We start from the raw sequence: 24,830 nt of genomic DNA on the forward strand, positions 1-24,830 counted from the left end.
GATTTGTATTTCCCTGATGATGAGTGATGTTGAGCATTTTTTCATGTGTCAGTTGGCCATCTGGATGTCTTCCTTGGAGAAGTGTCTATTCATGTCTTTTTCCCATTTCTTCACTGGGTTATTTGTTTTTTGGGTGTTGAGTTTGATAAGTTCTCTATAGATTTTGGATACCAACCCTTTATCTGATACGTCGTTTGCAAATATCTTCTCCCATTCCGTCGGTTGCCTTTTAGTTTTGCTGATTGTTTCCTTCGCTGTGTAGAAGCTTTTTATTTTGATGAGGTCCCAGTAGTTCATTTTTGCTTTTGTTTCCCTTGCCTCCAGAGACGTGTTGAGTAAGAAGTTGCTGCGGCCAAGATCAAAGAGGTTTTTGCCTGCTTTCTCCTCAAGGATTTTGATGGCTTCCTGTCATACATTGAGGTCTTTCATCCATTTTGAGTTTATTTTTGTGTATGGTGTAAGAAAGTGGTCCAGGGTCATTGTTCTGCATGTCGCTGTCCAGTTTTCCCAGCACCACTTGCTGAAGAGACTGTCTTTATTCCATTGGATATTCTTTCCTGCTTTGTCAAAGATTAGTTGGCCATACATTTGTGGGTCCATTTCTGGGTTCTCTCTTCCGTTCCATTGATCTGAATGTCTGTTCTTGTGCCGGTACCATACTGTCTTAATGATTACGGCTTTGTAATACAGCTTGAAGTCCAGTATTGTGATGCCTCCGGCTTTGGTTTTCTTTTTCCAGATTGCTTTGGCTATTTGGAGTCTTTTCTGGTTCCATACAAATTTTAGGTTTGTTCTAGCTCTGTGAAGAATGCTGGTGTTACTTTGATAGGTATTGCATTGAGTATGTAGATTGCTTTGGGTAGTATTGGCATTTTTAACAATATTTGTTCTTCCTATCCAGGAGCATGGAATCTTTTCCCATTTTTTTGTGTGTGTCTTCTTCAACTTCTTCCATAAGCTTTCTATAGGTTTTAGTGTATAGATTTTTCACCTCTTTGGTTAGATTTATTCCTAGATATTTTATGGTTTTTGATGCAATTGTAAATGGGATCGATTCCTTGATTTCTCTTTCTGTTGCTTCATTACTGACGTATAGGAATGCAACTGATTTCTGTGCATTGATTTTATATCCTGCGACTTTGCTGAATTCATACATCAGTTCTAGCAGTTTTTTGGTGGAATCTTTTGGGTTTTCCATATAGAGTATCATGTCATCTGCGAAGAGTGCAAGTTTGACCTCCTCCTGGCCAATCTATATGCCTTTTATTTCTTTGTGTTGTCTGATTGCTGAGGCTAAGACTTCCAATACTATGTTGAGTGACAGTGGCGAGTGGACATCCCTGTCTTGTTCCTGACTGTAGGGGGAAAGCTCTCAGTTTTTCCCCAACTACAAGTTATTATAAAATCTACATATACAGCACATTTTACAAGAGCAAAAGCCATATCATGTTCTTCTGACAGCACTAAGTATTATAACCATCAGTTAGGAGACAGTTCTGCATGCGCTTCTTAACCCAATTCCAACAATTCTTTATTCTCAAAGAGGAAAAAAAAATCCTACCTATAAATAACACTGAAGGTTTTACCTAATTAGCAATCTTAATCATATAACAATAACACTACTAGTGAGGCTCTCAAAGTTAGGTCTGTAGATTCTGAGACCCTATCAGGGGCTCTATGAGGTCAAAACCACCTTCACAATAATATTAAAACATTACCTGCCTTTATCCACTGTATTAACATTTTAACTAACAATACAAAAAGAATTAGTAGATAAAACTAATGGCATCTTAGTATAATCAAAGTAGTGACATCAATTTCACTTAGAATATCCTTGATAAAGCGGGGGGGGGGGGGGGGAGGGAATGGTAACATTTTATTAAATCTTGACCCTTCAAATAAGTCTTTTTTAATTTTTTTTTTCAACGTTTATTTTATTTTTGGGACAGAGAGAGACAAAGTATGAACGGGGGAGGGACAGAGAGAGAGGGAGACACAGAATCGGAAACAGGCTCCAGGCTCTGAGCCATCAGCCCAGAGCCTGACGCGGGGCTCGAACTCATGGACCGCGAGATCGTGACCTGGCTGAAGTCGGACGCGTAACCGACTGCGCCACCCAGGCGCCCCAAATAAGTCTTTTTTATACAGGAAATAACATCAAATACTTCTGCCACATACTGATGTATTATGGCTGTCTTGATGTAAAGCATCTGTGCAACTGTTTCAGTTACAAGCTGAACCAGTTTTTTCATTAAATATTACCATTTTATAAATAAATAAAACATCAAAAAATAAGTGCAAGATAGACCAATTTTTTTAAATGTTTATCTATCTTTGAAAGAGAGAGAGAGAGAGAGAGAGAGAGAGAGAATGAGTGGGGGAGGCACAGAGAAAGAGGAACACAGAGGATCCAAAGCAGGCTCCGTACTGACAGCAGAGAGCCCAATGCAGGGCTACTAGAACTCATGAATCATGAGATCATGACCTGAGTCAAAGTCAGATGCTCAACTGACTGAGCCACCCAGGTGCCCCAGACCAATTGTTTTAAGTGTAACAGAATACAAAAAGTTCACTAATATGGTTTCAGATTCCACATAGCAACCAATTATAAGCTTCTTTTTTTTTTTTTTTTTTTAAGATTTATTCCTTTTTGAAAGAGAGAACAGGGAGGGGCAGAGAGAAAGAGCGAGAGAAAATCCCAAGCAGGCTGCATGCTGTCAGCACAGAGCCTGACGAGGGGCTCAATCTCACAAACCATGAGATCATGACCCGAGCTGAAATCAAGAGTCAGTCATTTAACCTACTGAGCCACCCAGGTACCCCTTATCTTTAAAGAAGTATTATATGTCAAGTTTTGGTATAATATAACAGAAGAATACACACAATATTTTCCAGACAGAAAAACTACTAAAATATTCTTCTAACTACATATTTGTGTGAGGCTGGATTTACTTCATATATATTTCAACACATTTTTTTCCAACAACATATTTTAACAAATTAAATGCAGAAGTAGATATGAAGATGTAGCAAACATACACCAAGCCAAACATTAAAGAGATTTGTAAAAATTGTAAAAATAATGCCTCTTTACGCTATTTCTAGAGGACAAAAAAAGTTATTTTTCATCAAAAATGTTTATGTTAACATTAAGCTGGGGTTTTTTTTTAACTTTTAAGCATATTTATTTAAAGAGAGAGAGAGAAAGAGAGAGAGAGAGAGAGAGAGAGAGAGAGAGAGTGTGTGTGTGTGTGTGTGTGTGTGTGTGTGTGTATACATGTACATGAGCAGGGGGAGAGGCAGAGACCGGGGGTGGGATCCAAAGCAGGCTCCAAGTTCTCAGCACAGAGCCCCAAGCAGAACTGTGAGATCATGACCTGAGCTGAAGTCAGATGCTTAACCAACTGAGCCACCTAGGCACCCCTCTATTCAGTTTCTTATAGCAAAGAAAGGCTTAATGAAGATGGTATATTTTAGTAAGGTTTAGTAAGGTTTAGCTACCATGTAGCTTAGAGTCTCTAAAAATATAATTACTTAGGGTATACAAAGGTTTGTAACATGACTCCACCCCTATATATACACCAAAAAACTTGTTAGACAAAGAGTTCTGTGTCAATCTGTTCCATTTTATTCCTCTTCAGTCATTTCCTCCAAGGTCAATGACTAGGTGAAGGAATAATAAGTCATACTTGAAAGGAACTTATTTTTCTATAAGTCTTACCTTTTTTTTTTCTTTTAGCCAATTCTAGCTCCATTCTTAAAAGGTAGCTCTTGACTAAAAGAACACTGAGTATTATTTACACTTAGAACTAAGAGAAAAGTTATGAGGAATCCTGAATTTAGGAAGATTTCTCTCATAAACCAACAGGCGATATGTAGGAAATGCTATGAGGGAGCAATGCTTTTAAAAATTATTACATAAAAGTACACTTTAAACATGCCTCCTCAGTACCACATTAACTTTTTTAACTCACACAAATATATAGGCCTAAATTTTTATTCTCTTCAAGATCATTTTACAAGGGTACTCATTTCTTCCAGTGATTACCAGACCCTGTTTTTTACTGACCTTTAAATAGCACAGAATTAAAGTAGCAAGCTAAAAACCAAACCAAACTGAGAAGCCATTACAAATCCATTCTTGCTGGCACATTCACTTGGGTGCTGATCCATGCCAATGTATATAACCAAAGTAGCTACTGAAAACTGAAAATGGAATGAATGATTTTAAACATAAGAGGACAGAGAATTAAGTCAGCAAGATAAGGGTATGAAGTAATAATTTTTCATAGTCAAATAAAATAATTGCTCTTTTTAAAAAGACTGTCTCAATTCACATTACCTGTAAGGCTTTAGAGCCGATTTTCCCCTTGTACCTAAACATGCATTTAATCACCAAAAACTTAATTAACATTAGGACAAACTACTCACTGACATTCTTCTAGAAGAACGGTATTAAAAAATTATTTGGCTAACTGTAAGCTGAATTAACTGCCTAATTTATTATAGTTTTTAAGAGTAATGGGTAAAAAAAGGAAGTCAAATTTGAGATGACTGAGAGTAAGGAGACAAAAGGGAAGAAGAAAGAAACACACTGACAAATCTTGACCTCATAAGAGGCTTGCAAACAAATTTCTCCTAGGCTGTAAGTAGTAATTTCTTACTATTAGGGGGCATGTATTCCACATGGTCAATTTCCTAGTATTACTGAGGAACACCAGGAATTGTGGAATCTGGCACTTCTTAGTTTCTACCAGTTCCATAAGGTCAGTGGGACCACCTACAAAATCTTGAAAAGTGATTAATCACCAAAATTCCAGGCTAGTTTTTGCTACAGGTTTATGCAGGTAAGAGAGGTAAATCAACACCTGAAAGGGAAGTCAACATTACAGATAAACACTTAACACAGAGAGTAGACACTGATGACAAGTCAAAATGCCTATTAAATTCATATACAGCATTCCAGGATAACAAGAAAAACTATCTGCTGCTAAGAGTGAAATATATGTAGAAATACCTGACAAAAGGTAAAAATGAAAGGAATTATCTCATTGTCAATTCCAGTCACTATTCCTCCCCCCAGTTTATTTATTTAGGAGAGACAGAGCACAAGTTGGGGAAGGGCAGAGAGGGAGAGAGAGAATCCCAAGCACACTTCACACTCAGAACAGAGCCCAATACAGGGCTCAATCTCACCAACTGCAAGATCATGACCTGAGCCAAAACCAAGAGTCAGGTATTTAACTGACTGAGCCACACAGGCACCCCTCCAGTCACTGTTCTCTTTTTTTTTCCTTTAATGTTTATTTTTGAGAGAGAGAGTAAGAAAATCCCAAGCAGGCTCTGCACTGTAAGCACAGAACCAGACATGGGACTCAAACTCATGAACCGTGAGATCATACCTTGAGCCAAAACCAAGAGTCAGAAGCTTAACTGACTGAGCCACCCAGGTGCCCCTCTAGTCACTATTCTTAAAACTGATGATAGGGGCGCCTAGGTAGCTCAGTCAGTTGAGCGTCCAATTCTTGGTTTCGGCTCAGGTCATGATCTTGTAGTTCATGGGTTCAAGCCCTGCAGCTGGCTCATGGCTGTGAGCACAGAGCCTGCTTCAGATCCTCTGCCCTCCCCCCACCTCCCTCCCTCCCTCCCCCTCTCTCTCTCTGTAAAAAAAAATGAACATAAAAAAAAAAAAAAAGACTGGTATTGAAGGTCATCAAAAATACAATTTCTCTTGGGGTGCCTGGGTGGCTCAGTCCATTAAGCAACCGACTTCAGCTCAGGACATGATTTCATGGTTCATGATTTCGAGTCCCACATAGGGCTGTGCTGACAGCTCAGAGCCTGGAGCCTGCTTCAGATTCTGTGTCTCCCTCCCTCTCTACCCCCCTCAGGCTCGCGCTCTCTCTCAAATAAATAAATAAATAAATAAATAAAATAATAAACATTAAAAAAATACAATTCTCCTGATACAGTGCTTGGGATTTGTTTCAAAATAATCCAAAGAGTTGACAGTGAGGGAGTCAGAAGAAACAAGAATGGCCACGAATTAATGATTACTACAGTGGACTGATGCGTATAGGAGGGTTCACTGTACTATCCTCTTGAGATTTTCCATAATAAAACATGAAAACATATTTTTCTAATGTTTAACCTCCCAAGAAAGACTTCAATTTCCTTTAAGAATCTTTACTCGGATAAGAGAGCAGATGCTAACTTAAATCAGCACAGAGGTATACATTTAAACAAGGGAAGGAGTGCCCGGGTGGTTCAGTCAGTTAAGCATGTGATTCTTGACTTCGGCTCAAATCAGGATCTCACTGTTCATGAGACTGAGCCCCGCACTGGGCTCTGCCCTGGCAGTGCAGAGCCTGCTTGGGATTCTCACTCTCCATCTCTCTCTCTGCCCCTCCCCTCCTCATGTTCTCTCTCTCCCCCAAAATAAACATTAAAAAATAATAATAGTAAGGATTAAGCATGTAACAACCTAAATGCTAAAACAATAGATCAATTATTAATTAAATCAATGGTTCAGCAACTTGTAAAATGTTACATAGCTAGTAAAATGAACATCAGGAATCCAATGAATTAACATGGGAAAATGTTTAATTCCTTTAGTGAAATAAGTAAAATAGAAATTTAATTATGCCTTAATTCTAACTATATACAATATACATGTGGACATGAACTAGTTAGGAATACAACCATGGGTACCGGTAGTAGAATTATAAATTAGTATTTGTAAAAACTTACTACAATGTTACTTCACGAGAAATTAAAAAAAAAAAAAAAAAAAAAAAGACACATGGCCATACTGCTCCCCAACTACAGCACACAAAAGCATCCCCAGAGTACACCAGAAGACTATCCACAGGGCACCAACAGAGACCCTACAGCATCAGGATCAGGACCACACTGTTGCTAGCTATGTGGTGGTATACAAAAAAGGACAACCCCTCAGTACAGAACACAGCTGCTTTTATAAGACTGTCATTTGCTATTCATTAGCATTGGCATACATACCATATAAATATTATGCAAACACATTTTCAATTCATTAAAAACTCTGTGGGAAAACCAATAAAATAAAATGTAGTCTAGAGAAACAATATTAAAAGTTCATCTGTGTTTGGATATAGGATATATCAAAAAGTTGTTATACCCACAAACTAAGAAAAAATTGGCCTAGCTTCAAGATGAAAGCAGTTACCTTTCTCCTTTTAGTATGACATTTCTGCACAACTAGTTTTTCTGTTGTGTTTCAGTTTGTTTTTAATTTTAAACGCATTTTCCACCCAGGTCCCTAATGAAGCTTGAAATTAACACGGCCTTTTCGGGGCGCCTGGGTGGCGCAGTCGGTTAAGCGTCCGACTTCAGCCAGGTCACGATCTCGCGGTCCGTGAGTTCGAGCCCCGCGTCGGGCTCTGGGCTGATGGCTCAGAGCCTGGAGCCTGTTTCCGATTCTGTGTCTCCCTCTCTCTCTGCCCCTCCCCCGTTCATGCTTTGTCTCCTTCTGTCCCAAAAATAAATAAACGTTGAAAAAAAAAAAAAAATTTAACACGGCCTTTTCAATTCCTTCTCTGTGTACCAGACCAGCATGAAAAACAGTTTGGATCTAGGAAACATAATAAAGTAGAGGCAGGCCAATATTACAGAGCACCATTTCTTTTTTTAAGCCTTGAAGCACTGTTTACATATTCTCAGGATTGATAGAAATGTGGCCGGCTCATTGGTCCACCTTCTCCCCGTGGACTGGGCCGGGCCCTAAACGGTCCACAAGTCACTGAAATGTCCACTACAGACTCTTTTTAGTCAAAGATGTAGGCATGGGGGATGCAAAGCTGCTTTACCTTCTCTGGGATAAAAATACTGCCTTAAAGAGACAGAAAGGGAACATAGGGATTTACTTTTCTCCAGAAAGGTGAATTCAAAAAGAATATGTGTATGACCATACCATAATTCTCCTACGCACAACACACACACACACACACACACACACACACACACACACACACACACACGGTTTTCACTACATCTTACTTCCTATAAAAGGATTAAGAAACATGGAATCCAAGAACCATGAATTTTAGTCTTGACTCCATGTATTATCTGACTGAAAAGAGCCAGTATCTAATTCACAGGATTAAACAGAAATAAACAGCTCTAATACACTAAAATACTCTATTACTAAGTAAACAATAAAAGAAAAGTAACAAGAAGAGAGTTCAGGAATGGAAAAGTGAAACAATTTAGAGTAACAAAAATGCGTGGACTATTAGTGTTCACTTAATTTCAGGATAGAGTTCAATTCCAATTTTCTTGTTATTTCGTTTTCACTTACCATGACAGGAGGCCCAGATTAGGAGGAGAAATCCCCGTCCCTTCTTCCGTGTCTGGCAAGGTTTTCTTTCTTTTATGCCTGGATCTTTAAAAAGAAAAGGAAAAAAAAGAGGACGAAATTGGCAAATTTCCCCCTGCTTGGCCATAGCCTAACTAAAGTAACTACATACTACTACGGCAGACCTGACAGAGTCAGCCCAGAACAAGTTAAATATCACCAGCCAGTCCCCACCAGTCAAATCCAAACTCCATAATGCCTTTGTGAAAATCTTCATGGTCCTAACCTATTTGAGCAAAAAAGTAGCAAAGGCTCGTCATGTTCCTAATGTTGATAGTAACATAGAAAATGTTATAAACTTTGAATGAAATAATAAAGATTAAAACTAACCTGCAAATGCAAAAACAAATTCTTGGAATATTATTGGATGTTTCTGTGGTGATCAATAAATCCAAAATGGATCTCCCTATCTGTGGGAATCAAACTGGCTTAGTAAGCAAAATATGAATGCATACATACACACAGTTAATTATTTCTGAACCATTTAAAAGAGAGTTGCAGGGTGTCTGGGTAGCTCAGTTGGTTAAGCGTCCGACTTCAGCTCAGGTCATGACCTCACAGCTTGTGAGTTGGAGCCCCATGTCAGGCTCTGTGCTGACAGCTTGGAGCCTGGAGCCTGCTTCAGATTCTGTGCCTCCCTCTCTCTGCCCCAACCCACTCGCATTCTGTCTCTGTCTCTCTCAAAAATAAATAAACATTAAAAAAAAATTTTTTCTGAAGAGAGTTGCATACACCATGCCTCTTTACTCCTTACAACTTAAGCATATACGTCCTAAGAACAAAAATAATCTCTTATATAATCACAGTTTTGTAATTTAGAAAATTGAACATGAAGTACTTTAATCTATATCCAATTTGGTCAACTTAATCAATTATATCCTTCACATTAATTTTTTCCCTTAATAGAGGATCCAGTCTAGGATCACATATTGAATCTAGTCATGTCTCTTGAGTCTCTTACAATCTAGGGCCCATATTATAGTAATAAATGTTTATTTCTTTTTGTGAGAGAAAGCGGGGGCAGATAGAAGATCTGAAGTGGGGTCTGCTCTGACAGCAGAGAACCTGATGCAGGGCTCAAACTCATGAATCATAAGATCTAACCTGAGCCAAAGTTGGATGCTTAACCAACTGAGCCACCCAGGTGTCCCTATACTAATTGAAATAATGTTTCCTGACATCAAAATTAATTTAATAATCTCACATCTTTCCCTCACACCCAGACCATGTTTCTTAAGAATGTAACACTTAAGGCACCTGGGTAGCTCAGTTAGTTAAGCATCCGACTCTTGATTTCAGCTCAGGTCATGATCTCACTGCCCATAAGATCGAACCCCGCATCAAGCTCTGCACTGACAGCATGGAGCCTGCTTGGGATTCTCTCTCTCTCTGCCCCTTTTGTGCACACACAAACTCTCTCACAATAAACATTTTTTTAAAAATAGAATGTAACACTTTAATTCATTGTTTTTGCAATATAAGTCTTAGGTGCCTTATCTCAAGTTAATGATTCTAAAATTAAAAATCAATAAATATTTACATTATTATGGTAATGTAAAAAGTAAACACTGCAGAGTCAAGTAATACATTAGGATTAAAGGTCTAATAAGTTATAATATGGACCCCCACTGGGCCAAATGAAGGAAAAGATTCTTATTCTAATCATCAGAGTCAAATGATCTCCCTTTTCTTAATATATGCATGAGAATGACAGCTAGAATCTGCAGGCTTCTCTGGGCTCCATCATCAATACCACTTCACAGATGTGACTTCTGAGAAATCATTACAAAAGTAAAATATTTAATCTCCCTACTGAACATAGTATCTCATCTTTCAGTCACCTGCAAAGGAAAAATTACCCAATTTCTTTCTCAATAACTAAAACTTACACTTGCGAACAATAACCCAACCAAGTAAGATACTGAACAATTCAGACTATAAGGTCACAGATCATATATAGCATATAAATCCAAAAAGAAGGGAAAAAACAATACTCTGAATCAACAAGATTATAACTAATCCCTACTAAATTAGATTTAAAATTAGAGGATAATTTCCTAAATTAATTCAAAATCCTAAACAAATTTATTTTTCTAAACAAATAAACAAATTTATTAATTTCCTAAATTAATTCAAATTCCTAAACAAAATCTACTCTTCTCCCTTATTCTTAACACGCACGCACGCGCACACACACACACACACACAGGAAAAACAAAAATGAAAATCCTACTTATAATCAAATTATAGTGAGAAGTCCTATATCCCAGGACTCTGGAAATGCTTGTGTGAATTGAAAATTCTTTTATGAACACAGTTCTTGCCTGAGGTGTTCACAATCTTATGGGGGCAACAAACAGATAATAAAGGCAAAGTGTGAAAAGAAATGCAGAAATATAACTCCATGACGATGTAAAAGGCAGAGAAATAGATTCTGTTCTGAGTACTCAGGAAGGCATTTTAGAACTGAGCTTTTAATAGTTGAACTGGTCAGATTCTCAACTACTGAAACAGAGAATAGTAATGGCACAAACAAAGACTGAGACGAAGACTGAAACAAAGACTGAGACTGAGACGAAGACAAGACAAGGAAAAAAAAGGCATACTGGAGAGTACTCGAGGGAAAGTAGGTCAATATGGCTACAGCAAAAGGTATCCTAGTTGTATGAGGGAAATGGGTGACTATTTGCAGGAGATGTGTTTAAATTTTTTTTTTAAGTTTATTTTTGAGAGAGAGAGAGAGAGAGAGAGAGAGAGAGAGAGAGAGAGAACGCGCGTGTGAGCGAGCAGGCACGCAGAAGTGGGGGAGGGACAGAGAGAAGGAGACACAGAATCCCAAGCAGGCTCATGCCGTCAGCCCAGAGCCCAATGTGGGGCTCAAACTCATGAATTGCAAGATCATGACCTGAGCCGAAACCAAGAGTCAGGTGCTCAATAGACTGCGCCATCCATGCACCCCTGCAGGAGACATGTTTAAAAGCTGCTTGTCAAGAGCAAGAGCCTAAAATGCCATGCTAAGGAGACTGATCCTTATTCTGGAGGCAATGTCAAGCTGAAGGTGGCAGAACAAGGTACTGTACTGAAGTGGATCTAGAAGCGACAACTTCTCTTGTCAATAAAATCAGATTATAGGGATGCCTGGGTGGCTCAGGTCATGATCGCAAGGTCTGTGAGTTCAAGCCCCTCATCAGGCTCTGTGCTGACAGCTCGGTTTCTGCTTCGGATTCTGTGTCTCCCTCTCTCTCTCTGCCCCTCCACCACTCATGCTCTGTCTCCTCTGTTTCAAAAATAAATAAACATTAAAAAAAAATTCAAATTAGATTATAATTTCCTGGGGCCCCTGGCTGGCTCAGTCAGTTAAACATCTGACTTCAGCTGAGGTCATGATCTTGCAGTTCGAGAGTTCAAGCCCCACATTAGGCTCTGTCCTGAGGGCTCAGAGCCTGGAGCCTGCTTTAGTCTCTGTGTCTCCCTCTCTGTCTGCCCCTCCCTCACTCATGCTCTGTGTGTGTGTCTCTCTCTCTCTCTCAAAAATAAATTAAAAAAAATTTTTAAATAAAATTAGATTTCCTAAATTAAACAAATGGCAGAAACAGGAGGCAGTACTAAAGACTGAAGTAGTCATAGACACACACAAATCTATGAAAAGAAGAACAGGTCAGACATTAATAACCATGCTGGGGACAGGATTACCAATTTTTTTATAACTTCTTTTCTAGTTAAATATCACATTTGTAACACTAAGTCTAGTAATGAGGCCTTGATTTTTATATAGATATGTAACAATTTAAGAGAACTCAAAAGAAGAATCAAGGTTTCAATTTAAGAGAATTCCATGTTGTTGAGAACTGTCTATTCTAAGACCTACCCTATGACCCAGCAATAGCACTGCTAGGAATTTACCCAAGGGATACGGGAGTACTGATGCATAGGGGCACTTGTACCCCAATGTTTATAGCAGCACTCTCAACAATAGCCAAATTATGGAAAGAGCCTAAATGTCCATCAACTGATGAATGGATAAAGAAATTGTGTTTATATACACAATGGAGTACTATGTAGCAATGAGAAAGAATGAAATCTGTCCCTTTGTAGCAACATGGATGGAACTGGAGAGTGTTATGCTAAGTGAAATAAGACAGAGAAAGACTGATACCATGTTTTCACTCTTATGTGGATCCTGAGAAACTTAACAGAAATCCATGGGGGAGGGGAAGGAAAAAAAAAAAAAAAGAGGTTAGAGTGGAAGAGCCAAAGCCTAAGAGACTCTTAAAAACTGAGAACTGAGGGTTGATGGGGGGTGGGAGGAAGGGGAGGGTGGGCGATGGGTATTGAGGAGGGCACCTTTTGGGATGAGCACTGGGTGTTGTATGGAAACCAATTTGACAATAAACTTCATATATTGGAAAAAAAAAGAACTGTCTATTCTAAACAACATTAGTAGGGCTACAACTCATTTAATCTCAATTTAAATACAAGTTTCCAAGTATAGTATACTGTATTACAGCACATTATATATGGAAAAAATAATCTGCCTTGAACTCTAGTGAAAAAATCGTATTTAGAGATTTAACATTAAAGTGAACATATAAGAGCTCATCTAAATAATTATGTACATGGACAGACAGGGCGCCCCCACACACACAAATTAATCTTTAAATTAGTCTTTGCTGCTTCAAAACAGAAAAAAGGGGGGGGGGGGGGACAATACAATAAACTTACCAAGTGAAGTTTGTCCCAAGAACTTTCTCTATTAGAAGGTTTCACAAGACAATCTGCAAAAGAAAAACCAGTAATTTTACAAATAGCCTTCCAATCAAGTTAAGCCACTTAAATCTCCCCACAAGACTTTTCTCTACAAGTTGGAATGCCATATTAATACATTTTTTAATTGTTATAATGTTGATTTAGTCAACAACAGATTTTAGAATGTTTAATTGCCCAAAATAAGCCCAGTCAGGCCTCATCATGCCTTTAGAAACTACAGAACTGTACAGACAGAACTTTCTAGGAACCTACAGATACTCCTATTTAAGAGTTTCTCTTCAATCAATTATCATTTCTGATGGCTTCTCAGCTAAACTTTTGCTACTACATGAACCAATACTTTCTTTTTTTAATGTCTATTTTTGATATAGAGACAGAGCATGAGCAGGGGAGGGGCAGAGAGAGAGGGAGACACAGAATGTGAAGCAGGCTCCAGGCTCTGAGCTGGCAGCACTGAGCCCGATGTGGGGCTCAAACTCACAAACCGTGAGATCATAACCTGAGCCAAAGTCAGATGCTTAACTGATCTCACAGGAGATCTAGGCTTGGACTTGGTAATTTAAGGTGTTTTGTACACACAACTGGCTTCTACCAAAGGATCTTTTATGTGTCTGAAAAAAATTGGGACAGAAGTGGCGGGGGGTGGTATGGTCTAGGCACGAAGAATTTTTATCACACCTAGGCAAACCTGACCTTTACAGAGATAAAAGACTTAATGACCTGATTCCCTTGCAATGATTTCTCAGTATTTGCAGACAACTCAACCTTTTGGCTGTTACACAACATGAAATCATATAAATAAACAAAACCGTATAAAATATTAAAATCCTAAAATTAAGGAGTCAGTCAACATAGCACATTATATCCATAACTTCCAGAAAACTTTTAACTGATAAGAACCATAAAAAGGAAGCTAAATATGCAATAATAAAGTGTTTTAACCATTTTACAAGTAAAATTTTTGTCTCCCAATAACTTTTCATTTAAATTTTGTAACTTAAGGGCACCGGGGTAGCTTAAGTTGGCTAAGCATCTGACTTTGGCTCAAGTCATGATCTCGCGGTTCACGGGTTTGAGCCCCACATGGGGCTCTGTGCTGACAGCTCAGAACCTGGAACCTGCTTCAGATTCTGTGTCTCCCCTCTCTCTCTGCCCCTTCCCCGCTTGTTCTCTCTCAAAAATAAACATTAAAAATTATTTTACATAATTTATAAATTTTGTAACTTAGAAGCCATATTAACTACATACTATATCAGAAATAAAGCTATTCATAATTTTCAACTTGAGACACAAACCATATTAAGCATCAAGTTTAATCTTGTTAAGTTGTTTAAAAAGATATAATACAGAAGAAAAGTTGGGGGTCTGTAAATCTGCAGGACCTTTCCATGCTAGTGTATAATTTTTGCTAAGCACGTGAATACTGAAATACATTATTACAAATATTTTCCTTCTAAATTACATCAGTAGGTACATTATCCATGATTTTTTACTTTAGGATAATAAATAATCATTTGTTAAAAACAACAGATAACTGGGGCACCTAGGTCACTCAGTCAAACAGCCAATTCTTGATATCGGCTCAGGTCATGATCTCGAAGTTGTGGGATCAAGCCCCACATTGGGCTCCATGATAAGCATGAAGACTACCTGGGATTCTTTCCCTCTCTGTCCCTTCCTGCTCGCATGTGCACGTCTCTCTCTGCCCCTTCCCTGCTTGCTCATACACACATGCTCTCTCTCAAAAATAAACGTTAACAAAAAAGAGAGAAAGAGAGAGATGCTTGGTCTCTTTGTCCTTAAAAACAACAACAAGGGGCATCTGGGTGGCTCAGTCAGTAAGTGTCCGACTTCAGCTCAGGTCATGATCTCACGGTTCGTGGGTTTGAGCCCCATGTCAGGCTCTGTGCTGACAGCTCAGAGCCTGGAGCCTGCTTCAGATTCTTTGTCTCCCTCTTTTCTCTGCTCCTCCCCCACTCACACTCTGTCTCTCTCTCAAAAGTAAATAAACATTAAAAAAAAAATTTTTTTAAACAACAAAAACAGATGAAATAGTGGATGTGAAGAGACATTATTCCACTTTAAAACTAGTACAAACAGGAGCACCCGGGTGGCTCAGTCAGTTAAGCAATCAACTCTGGATTCTGGCTCAGGTCATATTCTGTAGGTTTGAGTTTGAGACCCACATCTGGCTCCTCCACTGATGGCACAGAGCCTGCTTGGAATTCTCTTTCTCCCTCTCTCTCTCTCTCTGCACGCCCCCCACCCCTGCCTGTGCTTACTCACTCTTCAAAATAAATAAATGTAAAAAAAAAAAAAAAAAACTATTATAAACAAAAAAAGAGACACAGCTCATTGTAACTCAGGAAGTTATCAGAGTACTATGAGGTTAACTGTCCAATGACATGCATGTGTTCAGAGTTCAGAGGATGGACAGCCCAGGGAGGCTTCAGAGCTGATGAAGAATTTCAACTGGGTTTTACAGATTGTATGCAACTTAACTAAAGAGAAAGAAGGGACAGGGACTATTCTAGAGAGCATGGCTATTAATACCACAGTAGGAAGTAATCAGGACATTTCTGAGAAACAGAGAATAGGTCAGAACATCAAGAAAGTATTCAGGAAGAGAAGACTAGAAAGGCAGGACACAACTGTGGTCCTTCAATGTCAGGCTAAGGAGTCAGATTTAATTCAATGGTGTGAAACCAAATCAGCAGGAAAACAGTAACACGAAAATGGTGGTATTTAACAGCAGCAAGCAGTAAGTAGAAGGGTCTGGAAGGGAAAATTGACTTAGGATATTCCCAGACTAGTAGTTCAGATATGAACTGCTAACAGCCAAATATCTCAACTGTAGCAAAAATGCATAGGAATATATCAAAGTGAGTAAAAGCATTAATTGCCTGAGCTTAGTAATTGATTAGAAATGGGGGGAGGGGGGGAAGGGGGCACCTGGGTGGCTCAATCGGTTAAGCGTCCGACTTCAGCTCAGGTCACGATCTCACGGTCCATGAGTTCGAGCCCCGTGTCGGACTCTGGGCTGATGGCTCAGAGCCTGGAGCCTGCTTCCAATTCTGTGTCTCCCTCTCTCTCTCTGCCCCTGCCCCATTCATGCTCTGTCTCTCTCTGTCTCAAAAACAAATAAACGTTAAAAAAAAAAAATTTTTTTTTTAAATAAAAAAAAATTTAAAAAAAAGAAATGGGGAAAAAATGAGGCAGAGCAAGTTGTCAACAGTAACTGCAAAATGAAATGTTAAGGCCTGTGGTGAATGGAAAAAGGACAATATCATTAAGAAACGAAAGGTGGGACGCCTGGCTGGTTCAGTTAGAAAAGCATGCAACTCGATCTCAAGATCATGAGTTCAAGCCCCACGATGGGGGTAGAGATTACTGGAGCACCTGGATGGCTCAGACGCTTAAACATCCAACTTCGGCTCAGGTCAAGATTTCCCAGTTTGTGGATTTGAGGCCCGTGTAGGGCTCTGTGCTAACAGCTCAGAGCCTGGAGCCTGCTTCAGATTCTGTGTCTCCCTCTCTCTGCCTCTCCCCACCCCCACTCGTGCCCTGTCTGTTTCGCTCTCTCTCAAAAATAAACATTAAAAAAAAGATTACTTAAGAATTAAAAATCTTTAAAAAATAAAAATAAAAATAAATAAAAATAAAAATAAAAATAAAAGAAAGGTGACCTCCCAAGCAGATGAATATCCAGCAGGTGGGGGGCGGGGGGGGAGGGCGCAGGAGGGATTAAATTCAACAGACAGGTCAAGTCTAGGGGTAATAATAAACTGATTCAAAGTGCTAAATTTACTTCAAGGAAATCACTGTATCTACCATAAAAATCATTTGACAGGTTTTAAATTACTTGATAATTTATTCTGTCAAACATGAGAAGTCCGTCAATACAAAAGTGTTTGTATAAAGTTTCCACAGGTGTAAAGTTCCAAGAGATGGACCAAACAACAGCAGATTCAACAAAAAGGTTCAGACAGTCTGCTTCAATAATAGCAATGACTCTCCTTCCTAATAACCACAATCAAACAACTACTTGGTTGGAAGCAAGTATGTCACTGTGAGACACTGCCAACAAAAACAAACAAAAAACAAAAACAAAAAAAACCCTTCCCCTTCCTCTTAGGACTATTTGCCAGATAAAGGCCATGTAGAGGTGTAGAGGTCTGAAAGAAGCTCTCTGGTGCCATAAGCTACCTTTCAATGATAGTAGCAGGTATCCCAGGATACAGTCATGTATACCTCAGAGAGTAAGAGCAGTAAGGTTTGGGTGACCCTGAATATATATTGAAAATATTTGAAGTACCATCACATAGGGTTCAACAGGGCAAAGAGGCACATCAATTTGGACCATATATATAATAAAAGAATTCAAACTACAAAAACTAATCAGACTGAACCAAATTTATGAGGAAAAACAAAGAGACTCAGGGCCAGGCCTCTTAAAATGTTGGGGGGTGTGACATAGGTGACTAAAGCAGCACTTTTTTTGGCTAGTGTATATTTTAACTGTAAAAGAACGATGCATTTTTTTTTTTTTTTACATAGTCCTGTCTCACTTTCAAATACAGGATAATTAAGAGTTCAAAACTTTTTTTTTAAGTTTATTTATTTTAAGAGAGTGAGAGTGTAAGCAGAGAGGGAGAGACAGAATCCCAAGCAGGCTCCTCACTGTCAGTGCAGAGCCCGATGTGGGGCTCAAACCCACAAACTGTGAGATCATGACCTGAGCTGAAATCAAGAGTCCAACGCTTAACCAACTGAGCCATTCACGTGCCCCAAGAGTTTGAAACTTCAAAAAGGCAACAATGAATAATTTTAAAGCCATCTTTTTTTTTCAACGTTTATTTGAGAGAGAGAAAGAACGTGTGCTTGCACAAGTAGAGGAGGAACAGAGAGAGAGGAGGAGACACAGAAACTGAAGCAGGCTCCAAGCTCTGAGCTATCAGCGCACAGTCCAATGCAGGGCTTGAATTCATGAACTACAAGATCATGATCTGAGCCGAAGTCAGACAATCAAACAGCAGAGACACCCAGGAACCCCAAAGAAATCTTTTATTTTCACTGTATGTGAAAGAAATGCCTTTTCTTGCACATGTACTGCATTTTAAGGAAACAGATTCATAGCAAAATTTGAGTGTGGAGGCAATATAAAATAATTCAGATGTTAAATTTTAAGTGGCTTTCCAACTGCCACTATTTTAGACAAAAACCTTTTCAGTCTGTGTTTCCTTGTTTATGCCTAACAACTTTTCAGGTATCTGATGGATGATATGATCTTCCCGAACTAGAATTCTGTGGCATGGTGTGTGGAATTATCCCATTGTGGGGAAATGATTTAATCATCAACATTAACCAAAACCCAAGCATTTACCAGCTGAGTAAAACTACTATGGCTTGGTACTCCTAGAAGTCCAAACCTCAGGTTTTCTAAAACCTTTGCTGCTGAAGTCAACTATAAATAAAACAGAAACAGAGTTCAAAAAGCATGGCTGCATTCACCTATCATGACAAGTTCACTGTGGTGGAGGTTCATTTATTTGACAAGTATTTGGGGATCATAGGCACTATTCTAGGCACTGGGAATGCAGCAATGAACCAATCAAAGTTCCCACCCTTAAAGGAGCTGCAATTCTAGTATCAGCTAAAATATTCTCACATGGTTGAATGTTGTGTGACTTTTCTCCCCTACTTATTAATTAGATCCATGCTTTGGAAAAGATAAGAAGAAACAGTAAATATAAAATTGAGTCACTGACCTCCTGAAAGGTCCTGATATCTCTTAACAAGATGGGAGAGAGAAAGAGACAGACTCTACATTATCTTTTCTACTTGGAAAACACTAAGTAACGTCTGTGCATTTTCAGGGATCCAGATGCAAATTCATCATCAGTATGCATTCCTCTGCCAGCTGTAGAGCACAGATAAGCAGCTAAAATATTATCACTTCCTAACCAAAAAAAAAACAAAAACTACCTTCTTGAAAAACAAAAACCCAGTAATCTGCCAGAAACTGTAACTTAAACTTCATCTTATAATCACATTTCTATACCAAAGAGTCTTTCACTGGTAATAAGTCTCTTGAACCAGCAACACATAAGACAATGTTGAACACACCAAAAAAAAAAAAAAAAAAAAAGCTCTGTTTCAATACATAACCCAGGGTCATGGGATCAAGCCCTGTATTTAAAAAACATTTTTTAAATAAAAAGGGAAAGAAAAACATTCCTAATCCAGAAATTCATAGCTCCTCATGGAAATTTAAATTTTCCTAATTATAATTCTCCCCTTTAACATATTATATGATTATCTCTTAACATGAGACTGCAGACTCTGTCCCTGCTTCCTACTGTTCAAAGAATAAAATTTTAACTACCTTTTTTAGGACAAAACACCTAAATGACCAATCCCTATGAAGATAAGCAATTTTACAATAAGGTCTCAAAAAGGTTTGTTTTTTAATGTTTATTTATTTTTGAGAGAGAGAGAGAGAGAGACAGAGTGTGAGCCGGGGAGGGGCAGAGAGAGACGGAGACACAGAATGTGAAGCAGGGTCCAGGCTCTAAGCTGTCAGCACAGAGCCTGACGCGGGACTCAAACCCACAAACTGTGAGATCATGACCTGAGCCGAAGTTGGACACTCAACCGACTGAGTCCCCACGCACTACTCAAAAAGTTTTTAAATATTTAAATTATGAGCTATTTCTTATGTACTCAATAGAAAAAGAAAACTAATCAAATGAGATAGGTAACAAAAACCAAAAATACAAAAAAGGACAAAAAAAAAACAGGCAACTAAAAAACTAAGCAAAATTCAACACATCCCATCATTTTGAAACCTGCAGATTTATACTGCTTAATATGCTTTGCTCTGGACCCTGCCCTCAACAAACAAAAACAGACTCTCCAAACTCCCACCCATTTTATACCAAAGCTCCCCCCACCTCACAGCTGCATAACAGGTTTCTTTTCTTGAAAAACAAAATTTAATATGAAGGTCAGTTTACCATGGGAACTCAACAGTGTGCCCATGTATAAACGAGCATGATTATCCTGTTTTGCCCAGGTACTTGAGATGTTTAACACCAATTCTAGGAAAAATGTAAATAAACTCTTCAAAAAAATAGCTATCAATATCTCAATCTGCATATTGTTTATTAGTATATTAATATTATATTTAGGAATGTTAATGTTCCTCTCCCAGTCTGTAAACAGACTGTCCAAAGTTCTGGTTTTGTCCACTCAGTATTATACAGGGTAATGGGCATCAAAATGGACAAGTACCAGAAAGCTGAATGAAAATGCACGTCCACCTTTTAAGCATACAACTTAATAATGAAGAAACAGATCTGAATTTTTAACTGCTGTATTCATAATTAAAAACTGCCCAATTCCAGCTAGCCAATAGGTACATTCAAGAAAAGAGAGACAAAATTCAAGTAATATAGGCTATATGCAATGAAAAGAATCCACTCTTCTACTGGCCTACTTAAAATGTATATTCTGGCAATTAGGTAGGGGGCTACTCATATTTTTGAAAGCAAGCCAATAAAAACCCAAATAACTTCCAATAACCACACACTACAACACAGGCTCTGTTTAAAACAGCATGTTCAAATACCTACTCTTTCGAAGCAGTTCTCAATTATTAAATAGCCAAAAGACCAGAAATTGTCTTGACCAGAACACCATCTTCTTAAGACCATCCTTTTAATATCATACAATTCAACAGAAACCCAGGAAAAGACCTACCCTTTTAAACTACTAACATTTATCTTATGTAAACAGAGAGAAACATGTGACTGTCATCCAAACAGATACAAGGGGAGAGAGAAAAAAAAAACCTTTTCAGCTGAAGTCAAAAAGTAGAATTCATCAACATGCTTTACAGGAAAGGAGGGCAGAAGTACCACGTTAAATCAGGGCTAATAAGAAATTAGCTATTAAGCAAAAGAGATTTCTCCTTTTTTGTTTTGAAATAACTACACTAAAATAACAACTCCTAAAACTCAAGTCATGGGTTCATACTGAAGATAAAAAACCAAACTCTGAATTTTAAAAATTCTTAAGCTATCATTTTGCTTAACCCAGTAAGGGGAAAAGGGGAAATGGAGATTAAAAAAAAAGTATATTCGCTTAGATTACTTCTATTCATACCAAACATATTAAAATATTGGTAAAATATCCTTTAAAACAAGATGAAAAACTTCTCAAATAGCCTAATCTAAACCAATTCTGGGGCTCCTAGGTGGCTCAGTTGGTTAAGCATCTGACTTCAGTTCAGGTCATGATCTCCCAGTTTGTGAGCTCTAGCCTCAATTTCTCTCTCTCTCTCTCTCCCTCCCTCCCTCCCCTTAGCTCTCTTATGCTTTCTGGCTCTCAAAAAATAAAAATAAACCTGTTCTGCATAAATTATGGAATATTCCAAGCATATTGTTTATACATCACAAACTTATACTATTCAATTCAACATGAAAATAATAATCCACGCAATTCAAATTCTCAAGTTTCCAATAAGCGTGTAAACATATCTAATGTCAATCAGCACCACTCATAAGTTTCTTGCATTTTTCAACCTGAAAACAGTTTGTCAGAGGAACTAATGTCTGTAAGGGGCAGAAGGACAAATGCGTTTTATCCAGCTCTCTGGATAAACAGCAGGCCTATGACTTGAACACCACATCTGTGTACTACTGTTTTCAATCAGGACATTTAAATATGCTAAAATGCAAAGATATATAAGACTTTAGAAAGAGCTTACCCTTTTTCTTTTCTACTGATTTATATCTTCAGTCTTTAACCTAAATCCTACATCCTATAGCATATGGTTATATTTTCAATTACCAGTATTTCCATGCTGTGGTATACAGACCACTGGCGAGATTTGAAAAGACTTAAATGGAACACAAATATCTTTAAAAAAAAAACAAAAACTGTATTTATGCTAATGAGCACTGAAAAAAATATTCTGCACTTACTTTTCAATTCATTAAAAGTCTGAAACCATTCATAAGCAGACCTGACCAGGGCCACATTCAACAGTATCTAGTCCTTCCCCCACACAAATGATAAGCCTCTCTTTAAGGTTTATGCTACCACCAGAGAGCTCTGGCATCTCTTGATTGCTTTTACTTGATTGCTATTACTACTAGCACAGTACCACAAAATACAGGGTCTCCTCTGGACTATCACCATAGCACCTCCAAGTCTACATATCCTAAACAAAATCCATCATTGGCCTCCTCCTCCTCCCTCCACCACTCCTTCTTTCTTCATACTCCACTGGAAATCTTGGTAGGCCTAGGTTTTCAAGGCTAGAAAACATTTTAATCTATTTCCAATAACAAAACCTAACACCAATTCCCATTACTTTCCCTGAAACGCTCGATTTCCATCTTTCCATTCCATGCCACCAGTATCACCACCATTTGGTTTAGCTAACTAATTTTTAAACATTTGTTCATTTAAAAATTAGACCTTAATTACCTAAGAAACAAAATTACCAGTTAGGATTCAACTGACAACACAACTGTTTCTGGTCAATTCCTCTTTTTTTCCCCTCAATGCCTATTTATTTTTGAGAGAGAGACAAGCAGAGTGTGAGTGGGGGAGGGGCAGAGAGAGGAGGAGACACAGAATTCGAAGCAGGCTCCAAGCTCTGAGCTGTCAGCACAGAGTCCCACACGGAGACGAACTCATGAACTGTGAGATCATGACCTGAGTCTAAGCCACCCAGGTGCCTCTAATTACTTACAACCGACTAAGCCACCCAGGTGCCCCTAATTACTTACATTTCTATGTGTTCTATACAGATTATGATTTCCTATGCAAGGTCGTTTTCCTACTCAGAACCCAAGGGCCTTACACTATGTTTCAATGAGAGGCACTACAATATAGTGCCACTACATACGATTAGGTATGATCACAGGTTCTGGAATCAGACAGTTCAGGATGTTAATTTTGGCTCCAAACTTACTTGTATCAGTTTGGGAAGTTCACGAAGTTTCTCATCTGTAAAATGGAAATAACATCAGAAAAGAGAGTTACTGAGCTAGTATCTTCAAACAAGTGAATACTAATTCTGACAGGGAGGAAAAACACGCTCAATAACTACATTTTTAATTAAAAAAAAACATGCAATTTAGGTAAACACAAAAAATTAACCATGGTCTTCTACTTACCTACCCACTAAATGTTTCAAGCACACTCATGTCCATTTAAAACATCTGTATTCCAGTTCTTACCATAAATGCAACAGTTCTACCTGCCTGCCTTCATGTAGAATAAGCCCTTGCAACTGAAAGATCTGTTAAGTTTCCAGTATTGATTATAACCTTTCGAAGTCCAAAATAAAAAAGTAGTATGCAATTTTGCTGCAGCAAAAAGCTTAGTTATAGGCATTTTGAGACTTAAGAACAAATCACTTAACCAAGTGAGCCAAACAACATTAACCACTATTCTCAACACAATTATCAATGAACTCTCAAGGTACCATAATTGTATCTGTCAAGATCTAGGGCATCCCTCAAGAACGAAGTCTCCCCAAAACAAGGCCCTTCCCTCTCGAACAACCAAGTCTCCCCCAAATGAGGATCTTATTCTTCCCCTCTAGGACATTCTATGTTCATTCCAAATTCCTTGCCATTGTTTATGTTGTTTCCTATACCCAGACTGGCCTTTTCTCTACCAACCAGATCGTCAGAGCTTTTCTAGTATTTTAGGCCACTAAACTTTTACTGTATCTTTGCAGGTACACATGATTTAACACTGATTCTTTTTTTTTAATTTTTTTTCTTAATGTTTTTTATTTATTTTTGAGACAGAGACAGAGCATGAGCAGGGAAGGGGCAGAGAGAGAGGGAGACACAGAATAGGAAGCAGGCTCCAGTCTCTGAGCCATCAGCACAGAGCCCGATGTGGGGCTCAAACTAACAGACTGTGAGATCATGACCTGAGCCGAAGTCGGACACTCAACCGAATGAGCCACCCACACTGATTCTCTTTTATCAAATTCTACCTCTCTCACTCCTCCAAACCCCTCTCCCTTCCCTTTCTCCTTCTCTTTCTCACTCTCTCAAAACACACACACAATGTATTTACTTGAAAAATAAATAACTAAGGGGCACCTGGGCGGCTCAGTTGGTTTAGCATACGACTTCAGCTCAGGTCATGATCTCAGTTTGTGGGTTCGAACCCTGCATTGGGCTCTGTGCTGACAGCTCTGAGCCTGGAGCCTGCTTTGGATTCTGTGCCTCCCTCCTTCTCTCAAAAATAAACATTAAAAATAAATAAAATCAGGGTGGTTTTGTAAAGGTAACACTGCTTTAAAACAAGGATACATAATATAAAAGTGACAGCAAGAGGGAAGTGGTTTTAATCTTCTTTGACCTCTTTGAGGCTATCATATAAAAGCCATTCTTATGATCAAGTCATTCCTAAAAAATCCTTTTTACATTTCATTCTTTGTGTAATAATTTTGCTTCTACCCGAAAAAACTGGATTCCTTCTCTGTCCTTTCCTCAACTTTTCCTGAATTGACAAAGGAAGAGCAAACAGGTTCACAAATTGGTGAGACTGCAAAGTAGTTTCTTCCAACATGAAGCCAAGAGGATTTTTCAGTCGTATATATTTAACACTTTCTGATAACTGGCAAAGAACC

General features: G+C 38.4%; 1 protein-coding gene across 8 annotated transcripts in view; it reads right to left on the bottom strand.

Annotated features, from left to right (window-relative positions):
* MTMR3 (myotubularin related protein 3) overlaps window positions 1-24,830 on the bottom strand; it is a 150,725-nt gene that overhangs the window by 49,985 nt on the left and 75,910 nt on the right. For 7 of the 8 annotated variants that reach the window (XM_047827191.1, XM_047827196.1, XM_047827195.1 and 4 more), the window contains exons 2-4: window positions 23,148-23,182; window positions 13,118-13,170; window positions 8,339-8,422 (exon numbers count right to left, since the gene is read on the bottom strand). In XM_047827191.1, the coding sequence (XP_047683147.1) occupies window positions 8,339-8,341 (3 nt within the window). In that variant the 5' untranslated portion in view covers window positions 8,342-8,422; window positions 13,118-13,170; window positions 23,148-23,182. The remainder of the gene's footprint in view (window positions 1-8,338; window positions 8,423-13,117; window positions 13,171-23,147; window positions 23,183-24,830) is intronic. The other variant, XM_047827192.1, reaches the window with a different exon arrangement.

The sequence above is a fragment of the Prionailurus viverrinus genome, chromosome D3 (assembly GCF_022837055.1).
Source record: "Prionailurus viverrinus isolate Anna chromosome D3, UM_Priviv_1.0, whole genome shotgun sequence".
Lineage (NCBI taxonomy): Eukaryota > Metazoa > Chordata > Mammalia > Carnivora > Felidae > Prionailurus > Prionailurus viverrinus.